Genomic DNA, 13,414 nt, shown 5'->3' with positions numbered 1-13,414 from the left:
GGGTATTTAAAAATTAAATCCCGAGTAGAATAAAGGAATCGAGAAAAAAGCAAGCGAGTGCAAAGGGTTAAGGCAACAGTCTTCTCTCCTTCTTGACACCTGTTTGCCTCTGTCTCTACAACTCTGCGTCTGTTCCTCTGCCTCTTTATGTCTGCCAGTATTTCCACCTCTAGCTCTTCCTCTCTGCCCACCTCACTCTTCCTTCCCACTCTGTCCCCAGCACAGGTCTCTGCCCCCAGCTTCCTGTGACCCCCAGGGTCTGGGCTTCTGTGTCTGTCTGGTGTCTTCCTCCTCCGTGGGTAGGTCTCTCCCTGCCCAGCATCTCACTGTCACCACGCTCACCGCGTCTCGTCTATGTAGACGGCCTCCAGCAGGGAAGCTGTGTACTCCAGGTTTTTCTTCAGCTCCTCAATGTTGACCTCCCCGTTCTCCAACTGCTTCACCATGTAGCGTAGCCTGGGAAGGGCGGGGGACACAGACATCCTGCTTAGGCACTGCTACCTTGTCATGCGGGCAGGATACCTTTAGTCTCCCATAAATCATTGATCGTTCTAACAGTAAGACTAATAGCAGCTAATGTTTTTCATCTCAGGCTACTGCCACTGACCGTACCAAATGTATCTACACCCCCACCCCCCACCCAGGTGGAATTCCAGGCTTTTCCTGACTCCATTGTCCCCATCCATCTCTGACCTCTTAACACTCCCCTTTAATCAGTGTTTCCTGAACATTCTTATTCAGACTGCCGGGGCTCAGCAGAATGAGACAGGTACAAGCCCCTGGGGGATGTTTTTGGGATGGTCTGTTTCATAGTCTGAATAACCAAGAACTGAAACTGCTTATTTCCCCCAGGAGAGAGGGCTCTGGGATCAACAGAGATCAAAAGAGGACCCAAGATTCTCTCACTGTGTCTCTAGGTCATGATGGGGAGGGAGGTGCGTGTCCGTAGCCCCTCTGTCCCTGGCAGGATGGCAAAGACACAGAACAAAGAGCAATCTGAATGCTTTCTCCTGGCCTCACTCCATCCAGGCAGAGCTAATGGATTATGATCCCAGAATCCATCAACCAGGACAAAGCGGGATTAACCCCTGCCTGCCCAGGACAGTACCAGGGTGACCCATCCCCTACCACGGCCCTGCAGCAGCTTCCCCAGAGCAAGAGTGGTGGGCATGGGGCCAGGGGTGTCACTTACTGAATGTGTTGCCTGAGGGACAATCCCCCATAGTTTGCACTCATGAATTCTGGGGGTTGGTGATTAACTGGGAGGCTTCTTAGAAGTCTGGTGAGTCCAGCCCAGGCAGTCACAAAGCAAACAATGCTTTCTGACTTTAGATGGAGATGTTTAAAAAGGCAATTAAACTTTCCCCTTTGCTCCTTCCTCCAGCCCTGCCCTGCTAGCCCCACCAGAATGGGGGTCAAACGGTGGCCACCACAATTCCCCACTGCGAGGGGCTTCAGAAACCCAAGGTCACCCTCTGAGTCAGGGAGCAGAAGAGAATGAGTCAGGGACCACAGGCTGAAATTAGCATCAATTCCCAGGGATGCCGGGGGAGGGAGAACAATGGCATTCCTGAAGGAACAGCAGATCTGGAATCCTGGGGTCTCAGCAGCTTTGGAAGAGGGGTGCCCAACATAGCTAGCCCCAGGAAGCATCGCAGGCCAGCTCTCACCTGGCTGAAGACCTGTCTGAATGCACACGGGGCAGAGGGAAAGCAGGGAGATGGGAGGGTGACACTGCAGCCTCCTGGGCGGGCTGCTTCAGATCCCACTCCCAGCCTTCCTGCTGCACCCCTCCATGTGCACAGTGAGTCACTGCTGGAGGCTGCGTTCAGTAAAGCTCCGACCCAGCTGGGAGTTCAGTAGGTAGAGGGAATAGAGGCTAGAAGCAGAAAAGGCTTTGCAGCCAATGAGCTAGAAAGGGGGACCTGAGCCAGCATCTCCCAGAGTGCGCCCCAGCCATCGCAGAACAAAAAGGTACACTCTGCCTTTGGGGCCCAGGCTCAAGCCAGGCTTCCTGCTCCTGGTCAGTCCCTGTGGCCCGGGGCCCCCGAATCTGGGGACACATAACCTAGGAAGAAAGGCCTCTGGTTTCACCTCCCAACCCCCGCCCCCCCCCATCCCCCACAGATGCCTGTCCTAGCCTTAATTTTCCACTTTGGTCAGCCCCCTTTACAACCAAAAACTCCGCCCAAGTTTTTCCCTCCACCTGCCTCTCAAAACACATCATCTCAGCGCAGACTCCCAAAGTGAACAGTCAAGCCCACAGGTGCTCATTTGCATGTATTCGCATAATTGCTAACAATGCTGCCAGCTCTACATTTTTAAAGGCGCTTTCTCCTACATTATCTCATTTACCCTCACAATGAGTGTGGGGGCGGTGGGGGGGGCAGCAATCCTGGATTCAAACCTGACTCTGAGCCCTTGGGCAAGTCACTAATTCTTAATCAGTATCTATCAAGATGTGGCCTGGAGACCACTGGCATCAGAACCATCTGGGATACTTAGGAACATTTGAGATTCTAGGTCTCATTACACACCTATTTGAACCAGAATAGCTGAGGGTATGGTTCAGGGATCTGCAATTAGCAAACATTCCAGATGATTCCCATGCACACTAAAGTTTGAGAACTTTTATTTTAGAGCCTCAATTCCTTCACCTATAAAATAGTGAGGAGGATAATAAACTACCTGTGAAGGGCTGTTAATAAGAGGATTAAATGAAATAATGTATGCAAATGGCCTGGCATATACTCCGGGTCTTTATAAATGTGATTTGAATCGGAATTAACTGACCAGCATCACGCTGGCCCTCCCCAGCTCATGGCTCCCTGCCTTCAAATCCAGCAGTGCCTGACTTCTCTATCCCAGGTCCGGAAGAGAGTCTAGTTTGGATGGAGACTGGTACTTAGGAAGTCCCCTAACAGAGGAAATGGGAGAATGAAAATGGTCGTGATCTCTCCTTTACAATCACAACCCTCATTTGAGCCTCCCAATCACGTGATGAGGAGGTTGAGTGACTCGTTCAAGGTCACAAAACTTGTCAATCTCAGTCAGGTCGGCAAGCTTATAACTCACACTATTGGAGCTTTAACGGTGCCTCAAACACGAGGGAGTGCAATCTTGTAATTAGATTGAAGAGAGGCTGGAACTGATCCCATCATAGTTCCTTGAATCTCAGTCATCATCCTTTTTTTAAATATATATATTATTGATTTCAGAGAGGAAGGGAGAGGGAAACAGAGAGAAAGAGATCAATGATGAGAGAGAATCATTGATTGGCTGCCTCCTGCATGCCCCACACTGGGGATCGAGCCCACAACCCGAGCATGTGCCTAACCAGGAATTGAACCGTGCTCTTCTGGTTCATAGGTCGATGTTCAACCACTGAGCCACACCAGCCGGGCCAGCCATCTACCCTTCATGAAGTGTTAGTGTCCGTCAACCCATAGTAGACTGTGCGTGTCTTGATGGCACTGACAGTGACTTGTTTATCCCGGCTGCTGTGCGCAGAGCACACAATACGTGCTCAGTAAATGTTCATTAAGTAAATAAATGGGAAAGAAGGCAGATTCATTAGGTGAAGAGCTAGCTGCCAGAACTCACAATGGTGCTCTCTGAGCCGGGTCTCTCTAATGGAGAGCCTGGGGAGAAGAGGGAGATCGTGGGCTGCCTTCCCACACACCCTCCCTCCAAGCTCCTCCTGCCTCCACCTCTGATCCTGTCCAGGAGCTCCTTAATAGCTCCTGTTGAAATCTGAACTCAACACAATCCAGACACCACCAGCGCATACTCCCAAAGCGAGAGGGAAAGGAAGATTAAAGGATATATTTGTCAAATAGGGAGTCCAAGAAGGGGAACCTGGACTCAGGCAGCTGGAAGGATCCAGGTGCTGAACTTCACCTTCCTGAACTTCTATAACCCCCACAGGGCACTTTCTGGCCTGGCAGGGGCCTCTCTGATTCTAAAGTCCTTCAGGGTTAAGGTCTCCCTTGACCCGCCCAAAGTCCTCACCTCACCATTCTTCTGCAGGAAATCCTATTCCCACCCCTACATCAGTTTTAATCCAACCCCTCTGATTCAGTCTTCGGGGAATCTGTCAGGGAAGGGTCCCTTTCTCTGCAAAACGGGATGCTCAACCCTGTCCAATCCTCATCCAGACCTAACATTCCCCAACATTCCTTCCACCTCCACCCCTAACTCTGTTTCACCACCACCACTTCTTCTCCTTTACCTGCAGTCCCTGCACCATGGGAAACGCCTCAGATCCTAACCCTTGGAAGCCCCAGTGTCTTCCAGCTCTGGGCATCCGGCTGGAAAAGAAGGTTCTAGGCAGTAATAATCCTTAAACCCCAAAAGAGCTCAGCTCCCTCAGCCCCCACCAGTCCATTTCTTTGAATCACCATATGGCTGATGATCTAGTGATTTCCAAATATCCCTGCACTACTTCCAGAATCTACATTCCCCAAAAGATCACTGTAAGTAGGGGGCTCAGCATAGGGCAGCCTTAAGCCAAGGGGCTGAGCGTTGTGAGAAGAATCCTATTTTCCTTTTGGGTTCTTAAGACACCAGATGAAGAGATCTTAGAGGAATGTGAGGTCCTAAGGATGCTGGGGGTCAGGAAGCAGAGAAAGGAGGAAAATTCTACAAAGACTACTTGCCATAGTCAAGAAGAAGTGATAGAAAGGAAGGGGAGGTGGGTAAGGAAGAGTAGGAGATAAAGGGCAAGATGGATGGGGTAAAAGATGGAGGAGAAGTACACACACACACACACACACACACACACACACACACACACAACATATTCATTAAATAAATGTCAAGTCTTAATCGCTCCCCTCCACCAAATTACAACTGGTGGACCTACAGCAACCTGCCATCCTCCTCCCCTCTCCCTTCCTCATCGCTGGCGCTTATGCCTACCACCTACCGGAGGATGGGGCCCTGGAGGTGGCTCCTCTGCACAGGAACAGGATTTGCCATGGGAATCAAAGTCTCCTACTTCAGAGCTTCAATATGCTGCCCCCCAGGACCCTGGGGCCCCTGAAGGGAATGGCGCCCTCTTGGGCCCCTAACTTCCTCCTCCAGGTCTCGGCAGAATTGAGTGACTGACCGACCAGAGAGAACTTTGGAGTGGGGGTGGGGGCGGGGGGGACAGGAGGAGCCTGGCTGGAGGAAGAAGGCAGTGATGAGGCAGAGACCCAGCCCACAGCAACTGGGTGAGAGGCCACGGGAAAAGTTTCACATCTGAAACAAACTGAGAACAAGAATCTGTTCTCAGAAAAATCCCAGAAAGGACAGAAATAGCACAGGCCAGGCCCCTGCTCTGAGGAGGTGGGGCTCCTCTTTGAGGAGAAGGGGTTAGTAGGAGGCTGAAGGGTGAGGGACAGGGACCATCCTGAATCTGTCCTAAGAGAAAGTCTGTAGTGGGAGGGGAAGGGACTCTGCAAGAGCCCACCAGAGGGCCCGAGACTCAGCCCCCTCCCAGGAACCTTTTCCATGGCCATTCTTCAAGCTGAGCTTTAACCCACCTGAAAGAATGGCAGCAAGGCAGGAGGAGAATTAGAAATTGCAGGGGAGGGGCTTGCTGAAGCTAGGGATCAGGGGATCCTTACCCAGTGACCTTTCAACCAGGAGAGAAACCCCTATCCCCACCCCCAAGCAGTGTATGACAATCAGGAGGACTTGCTCACAGACACCGAGGGGTTGGGCAAGTTACATTAACACTCCCAGTCCCAGTTTTTTTCATCTGTAAAACAGGGATTGGAGGATAACTGGATTAACTGGAAGAGAAGAGAAGTGATGGGATGGCCAAAGAGAGAACCCCTCTTCCTCCTCCAGGCTCTCTTTGCTCTCGCTCAGGTTGGGAAGAAAACCTGGCCTCGGGCGAAGTGGACGTGCAGCACACAGCCCCAGCCCGCCTCCGGGTGGGCTGAGAGATGACATCACCAATACAAGTGCATTGGGGCTACGATTGGTCAGCTGAGGGGTGGGCGGGGCTAAGGATGAAAGCCGGGAGTGCAGCCCAACACATCCAGGGAAGAGAGTTCTGCGCTACTACCATTTCCTTAATCTAGGGTCTAGGGCTGGGGCCATGTGGAAATGAGGACAGGGGACCGGTGGGGATGAGTATGACAGGAAAAGGAGAAAGGAGAACAGGCCAAGCGCCAGGATTTTCTGACAGGAAGTCTTCCCCCTCCCTCCCCTGCCCCCAAAAAGCAGGGAGAAATTAAAATACCATGTCTCTGTGCCAAAGCCTTGAAAGATTATAAACAAATGAAGTTTGGGAACCTGCTGTTTCTCAGCTCCACTGAGTAATGGGACAAGTAAAAGTGGGATTCGACAGCAAGGGGAGGAATAGAGGTTAAATATCTACAAGTTGTTTTCCAGTGAACTCCCGGCAGCCATGAGGCAGGGCTGCTTCCAAGTTGGGAAAAATTGACACCCACACTCTGTGCGTCCATCTCATTCCTCCGTGCTCCCAACACACACACACATACACACACACACACACACACACACACACACACACACACGCAAGCTGGTTAGTGTTTTTAGAAAGAAAGGACTAGACCCAGAGTCCGAGACCCAGAACTGCCCCCCAGGAGATGAGGGACAGTCGGTCATCTGGCCTATTCTGTGGCCATGCTTGCTTGGAGGGATAGGATGGAGGTGGGAGTGGGGGCAGCTGCACACAGCCTGGTACAGCACACACACCAAGCCAGGCAGCTCCCGCCCTCCCCACCCTCCAGGCCCTCCCTCCAGGCCCTGTCACCCTAACCAAGTAGGCACTAACCTCAGCCCTCCTGCTGGAAGTAGAGATTTCTTAGACTAGAAAAGCTTTGGAGACGATACCCACCCCTCTGCTGTCTTGCCCAGTAGAACCAAAGCTGGTTGGACAAATGACTATTTACCACTCACCCCCACAGACATACGTGCTGTATCACCCAACCCAGATTGTTTATTATTATTATTACTATTATTATTATTATTATTATTATTATTATTATTATAACTGTTATAACAGTTATTATTATAATTGTTCCTAATAAGGAAAGATATCAGTAAACCACCATCCCTTCCTGGTGGAAAAAAAAAATCACACATATCCCACAGATATACACTCACCCACAGATATACACACACGCCACATTCTACCTCTGCCCAAGCTAAGAAAACTGTCCCCTGGGTGGTAGGCAGGGCATGTCTATAATGACTCCAACAAACAGTCCAGCATGGATTTTCTTTTAGCCCTTAAATTTAGCTTTAAAATAACAAGGAGCCCAAGGATAATGCCTCCTTCCTGGCCCACCCCCAGCTTTCCCCACCTGCACTGAAGGATTGGACTTGGGATGGGATGAACAAAGGATGGGAGATACTGCCTCTGGTCAGAGAAGAGGGGTCTAAGGGAGGGGTGGGGAGAGGGAGAGGAAAGGAGGTAGGGTGGGACAGTTATTAGAGAAGAGATTAACTCGCCCCAAGGCTCCAAAATCCCAGAAATTGAAAGAATGAAGGAAATTAACTAAATCCAATAGGAAGAGGACATGAATTAAAATTAGGAGCCTTTCGCCTAGACTTTAATCACTGTGTGTGACCTTGGGCAAGATACTCTGAGCTCCAGCTTCCTTGTCTGTGTAATCCTATCTAATAAGAGTAATATCAAATTGACCATCACTCCAACACACAAGACAACTGCCCCCATGTGGTCAAAGATGGATGCCCCATGTGGACACAAGATACCTGCCACAAGATGGCCAGCAGGGGAGGGCAGTTGGGAGGGACCAGGCCTGCAAGGCAGGACAGTTGGGGGTGACCAGGCCAGCAGAGGAAGGAAGTTGGGGGCGATCGGGCCAGCAGGGAAGGACAGTTGGGGGGGACCAGGCTTGCAGGGGACAGCAGTTAGGAGCAATCAGGCTGGCAGGAGAGAAGTTAGGCATCAATCAGGCTGGCAGGGGAGTGGTTAGGGGGTGATCAGGCTGGCAGGCAGAAGTGGTTAGGGGCAATCAGGAAGGCAGGCAGGTGAGCAGTTGGGAGCCAGCAGTCCTGGATTGTGAGAGGGATGTCCGACTGCCCGTTCAGTAGGACATCCCTCGAGGGGTCCCAGATTGGAGAAGATGCAGGCTGGGCTGAGGGACACCCCGCCCCATGCACGAATTTCATGCACCAGGCCTCTAGTGGGTAAATAATACATGCTTCACAGAATTCTCACAAGGATCAAATGAGCCCACAGAAGAGCACCTTGGGAACTATAAATTGATGCATGAAAGCAAAAGATTATTTAATCCAATCCTTTATTTCATTAGTTTGGCAAATGTTTAGTAATAGTCCTCCATGAACAAAGTCCCCTAGGCCCACTCCTGTACCCAGGACCCCTGATGTGGAAAAGCCTGCTCCCACCACTCCAGACGTCTGGGACTTCTCCCTGGCTCCTTACTCCTGACAAAGGGGTCAGGAGGCAGTGGAAGCAGAAGCTGGAGAATATATGGAGCGTGGAGCTCCAGAAGCCAAGAACAGCGGATCTCTACCTTATCCAAGCACCGGTGCTCCCCTCACCCCTGGCTTCCCATTGCTATACGAGCAGCCTGGTTCTTGCAGCTGGCTGGGCACAGTGGCGGGGGTGGCTCTAGAGATAAAAATAGACCCCCTAGTGGCAGAGCTGGGGTGCCATCCTGGGAGGTGGCAGGTGGCAGGTTGACATGGCAGCGGTCTCTAGGCACTGGCCAGAGGAGCTGGGTGGAGGGAGGGTGGGAGAGAATGGGGCAGAGCCTGTGGAAGACTGGGGGTTAGTGGGGAAGGACAGAAACCAGGTGAGTGGAGGGAAAGGAGGGAGAGGAGCAGGAGGTACTAAGGCGCAGGGAGGGAAGGAAGGGAGATTGAAAGGTGCTGAAAGAGGGTCTGAGAAACACCGAAGAAGAGGGAAAGGAGCCAGCTCACCCCTGCCTGTGTCTGAAGGCGAGTCCCCCCTCTGCCTCCTGACCAAGCCCTTTCTACCAGGTCTTCCCAGCAACAGCCCAGCACAGCTCAGGTCAGATGAGGAAGCGGGTAATCTAAGCGGCGTGAGCCTTGGTCCAGACCAAAAAGACCCAATATCCTGTCTTCCAGTCCAGCACACAAATGAGTCCCTTCTCCCTCAGTCTTTAGCCCTTGAGAGAGGGGGGAACTGGGAGGGGTGGCAAGAGCAAGACGAGTCAGAGAGGGGGCTCCCAAGGCGCAGTCCAGAAGAACTCTCTCTGCTTCCGTTGTCCGCCCCTCTTCTCCCTCCCTGCACTATTTAACTCTGCTCATTAACCACCTCCACATGGACCAGCCCACGACCCTCCAAACCACATCCCAACAGATGTTGCCAGCAGATGTCCAGCTTCCAGGGGCCTAACAGATGTTAAAAGCAGCCTGAGGTGGAAAAGTGAGTTGGAAACTTGGCAAGGGACTGACTGCAGGTGTGACAGGAACAGCACTAAATTGGGGGTCAGTGGAATCTGTGTCTGGTCCCAGCCCTGCCCTCACCTTACCCATGATCTATGGGCATCAGCTTCCTCCTCTGTAATACTCTATGGTTCTCAGATGCAGTGCCTGCACTGGAGACACTAGGGAAGTAGGATGCCTGGGTCTCGATGCATCCTGAGTTCAAGTGCATCAACGCTTCCCCCAATTCATCCCTAAACTGGTTCTTAAAAGAGGCAAGTAGCTTTCTTCTTTATCATAGAAAGGTCACATTCTAACCTCCATGAACTTTCCAGGAAGTTCTCCTGAATACCTGTCATTAAACTATCTTGCTAAAATTAAAAAAAAATTTTTAAAAACCAGCACATTTTCTTGACATTTCAAAGAAAAACAGAAAGGAAGAGAACAGGCAGGGCAGAGAAGGCTTTGGGGGTGAGTCTGGTACAATTTGATTTATTTCATTTCTTTCAGATTGGAACTTCTAAAGCTACTGCTTGGTAGAGAGACAGTCTGGGCTGAGGGAACTTGGCAACACTGTTGGCACGTGAGCTCGCTGAGCTCACTCAGTCCGGGCCCCAAGAAGTTTCCAAACAAGGTGGGCATAGAGGCGAGAACCAGGGAGATGGTGCCAAGTTAGATCCAAAAGAGCGGACCGACAGGGGAGCAAGGAAGCCAAACAATAGGAATGAAAGGAGAAGCTTCTCCGGCCCCCAGGTCCTGCCTGCCAGAGAATCACTAAGCCCCCAGGAAGCCAAGCTCCCTTCCCAACCTAAACGGTGCCATCAGCAGCTGGCAGCCTATTCATTCCACTGCAGCCATAATTATTTGCAAATCTGACTACTCATTGCAGCTGTGGAATCAACTGACCTGGGAGCCTGGCTGTATCCACAGCACCACCTGAAGCCCCCTTTCTAGCTCTTCTCCCTGCCCATGCCGCCGGCCTCCCCCGATATGCCCTGGCCCTTTACCCAACAAGCCTGTTTCTCCTCCAAAACCCCACTCCCCCCGATTCCCTCAGTGGACTTTTGCCAGGTCTGGGATGCTGAAGTAAAGCAAACCTCATCTTTTCTTCCCAGGAAGGGATAAGCTCCATAGATGTAGCAGGCACTGAGGGGAGAGGAGCAGCTGCAGGGCTGGGGGTGGGGGTACTAGAGGGGCAAGAGCACTGGCATTAGGGATCTCCCCGCACTGAATAGGTAACATCTGTTTTTTCCTTTTCCCTTCTCAGTCACCTTTCTTTCCCCTCAGTTCCCATCTTTGCCCCAACTCAGCATTCCTAGGATTCTCTCCCACTTCTCTCAGACCATTAAGTCTTCCTCCCTTGGGGGACAATCTCATGATCTAACAACTTCCAGTCTCCCAGTTGTCTCACCTGCACCCCACCTGCTGCCCTGGTTTTGTCCCTCTTTCTCTGCTGCTGTCCTGAAGAGTTAGAAATTCCGTACCTGAGAAAAATCAGCCCCCTGAGATCCAAAGGCAATTACTTGGCTTCTTTCCCAGAGGCGCTGGGAGGAGGAGGTCACTGAGAAGGCAAAAGAAGGGCCTTGCCGAATACAGGGGTTGAAGCTGGACTCCTAAGGTGGCCCCAAAGGGTGCCTGCACCATCACCACACCTGGATGGGGGAAGCCCCAGGGTTTCCGACTCTTAGCCAAGGTGAGAGAGGAGCAGGAGCACTGACGGTGAGAGCAGGAGGGTAAGTCAAAGGGAACAGGAAGAGAGGAAGTGAGACCAGAGAGAGCGAAATGGACCTTGCAGAGAAAGAGGAACCAAGAAAGATGTGCACAAAGGAGGGAAGGGACAGAGGGACGGATGCAGGAAGAATCAAAGAAGAGGAAAACAGAGGGAGCAGAGAAGTGGGAAACAAATCCTCAATGATCCCTAAGAGAGGAAAGGCTTCAGGCTCCTCCTTCCAAGTCTGATGGCGGCGGCCAAAAAGCAGGGGAGGATGGAAAACAAACACTCGCTTCACTGACTTCAGGAATCCCCTGGGCAGCGGGCAGGTGGAAAGGATCTGGAGACATCCAGGCCTCTCTCCTCCTGAGTCCCACCTGGCCTTTCAGTCCAATAGCATCCCCAGGCTACTTCACCCGCCTCCTGGCAAAAGTGATAAATGCCACCTCAAACGTGGGATCTCTCTCAGTCTTCCCAACTGGCCGCCTGGGGCTCCTGAGCAGGCAGAGTGATATTTGGGTTCTAAGGGACTTGAGAGAGTCTCTAAAATAGGATGTGGCATACCTGGTCACAGCACACCCAGGCCTAGGGACTGCGGATAAACGCCAGCGGGGAAGTCCTCCAGTGCTCACAGAACCCACCTGTGGCCGTCCCCGGGCTCCCCACACACCATGGCTGAGAACGGCAGTTGCTCTGTTCACTTGTAGTTTTTCCACGGGGAAAGGAGATGACAAGGCGTATCATCTCTTTCTTTTGACCTCAGTGGCCCACACTCTATCTAGGTCAGCCCTTCCTCAGCCCCACCCAGCCTGCTATTCCTAAACTCAGACACCTGCCTCGCCTGCTCCAGACTACCATTCATCAACAAGACTCTTCCAAACCATGTCCCAGACATGGGGACTCAGACCTACTAAGTAATTCATATTTCTGCCTCTTGAATCTTTATTTTCTCCCCATCCAAGCCAATGATCACCCATGTATTCTTTTTTGTTTTGTTTTGTTTAAATTTCTTTATTGATTAAGGTATCACATATTTGTCCTCATCCCTCCATTCCCATCCGAAACCCCTCCCCACGCATGCCCCCACCCCCCTGTTGTCCTTGACCGCTGGTTAGGCTCATATGGATGCACCCATTTACTCTTACTCTCATGCTGAAAGAACTACAGTCTGTATCATTCAGAAGTCACTTTCACATGATGGCAGTGGCCAAAAAACAGGGGAGATGATTTTCAGTGCCTTCCTCCCCGGATCAGCCCTTCCTCCTTTATTTCCAACCACAGCAAAGGGACTTTCTCTTTCTTGGATTTATATCTCCAGGAATGACAACAAATGAAGAACTGAGATTCAGAGAGACGTTAAGATCATGTGGAGTGGAAACATGAACTCCAACTCTAATCTCCCAATATTCCCAATGATCTTCTACAACCCTGCCTCCCTGATTCCTTCCAGCCACCTATTCGGACCAGAAGTTTGTGGAGTTCTTCCTTTGGTCTGAATTAATTTTCCCTGTCTTTGCACCTCCCCTCAGCTTACTGCAGAAATTTTCCACCCTCTACCATCCGGGATGCCTCATTCAGACAAAGCTGATGGGGGAAATAGAGAGATGGAAGCCATCTGATGGGGGGATGCGGTGGGAGATATAAATCCAAGAAAGAGAAAGTCCCTTTGCTATGGTTGGAAATAAAGGAGGAAGGGCTCATCCGGGGAGGAAGGCACTAAAAATCATCTCACTGAGGCCTGGGAGAAATGATGCTCTTTTTTCTCCAGCAATCCAGGGAGCTATAGTTTACCCTGCAATCTTCACAACAGCTCCACAGCCATATGCAGAAAAAGGAGGACAGCAGCACAGTTTTCAAAATTGGTAAGAGCCACAGAGGATCACTCATGGGGCATACACAAAATGAGGACAAAAGGTGGGATAAATCAGTGAGACGCCCAGTTCAGTCCCTCAGCTTCCTCCTCCTACCCATTTGATCGCCCCAGGACTGTCAAAAAATGTGAGTGTCACAAACACATACACAAAATCACACATACATATTACCCCATTACCTACACACGTACTCACATACACTCATACATCCCATTCATACATAGAACAATTTCAGGCATTCAGCGTACCCCAATTCAGCATACCTTCCCAACATATTTATTATCACACATGCCATTTATAAACATAAAAACAAAGAGACATCGTCACAGAATTCCGACTCCACAAACTCCCCGGCACGTATATCAACCTTTAACCCGGAATCATACGTAAACATGTCGAGCATTCACAATCGTTCGGATACATCTCGTTCACA

The 13,414-nt window shown here is 51.0% G+C and overlaps 1 protein-coding gene across 2 annotated transcripts in view; it reads right to left on the bottom strand.

The window, feature by feature from the left end:
• Nucleotides 1–13,414, bottom strand: part of PDE1B (phosphodiesterase 1B) — a 28,039-nt gene that overhangs the window by 10,605 nt on the left and 4,020 nt on the right. The window contains exons 1-2 of one of the 2 annotated variants that reach the window (XM_079775068.1): nucleotides 4,928–5,069; nucleotides 343–456 (exon numbers count right to left, since the gene is read on the bottom strand). In XM_079775068.1, coding sequence (XP_079631194.1) covers nucleotides 343–456; nucleotides 4,928–4,980 — 167 coding nt within the window. In that variant the 5' untranslated portion in view covers nucleotides 4,981–5,069. Of the gene's footprint in view, nucleotides 1–342; nucleotides 457–4,927; nucleotides 5,070–13,414 lie in introns of those variants that run through there. The other variant, XM_079775067.1, reaches the window with a different exon arrangement.

This window comes from Cnephaeus nilssonii (genome assembly GCF_951640355.1).
Source record: "Cnephaeus nilssonii genome assembly, chromosome: 6".
NCBI classification, from domain to species: Eukaryota; Metazoa; Chordata; class Mammalia; order Chiroptera; family Vespertilionidae; genus Cnephaeus; species Cnephaeus nilssonii.
This window is presented reverse-complemented; position numbering and strand designations above follow the sequence as displayed.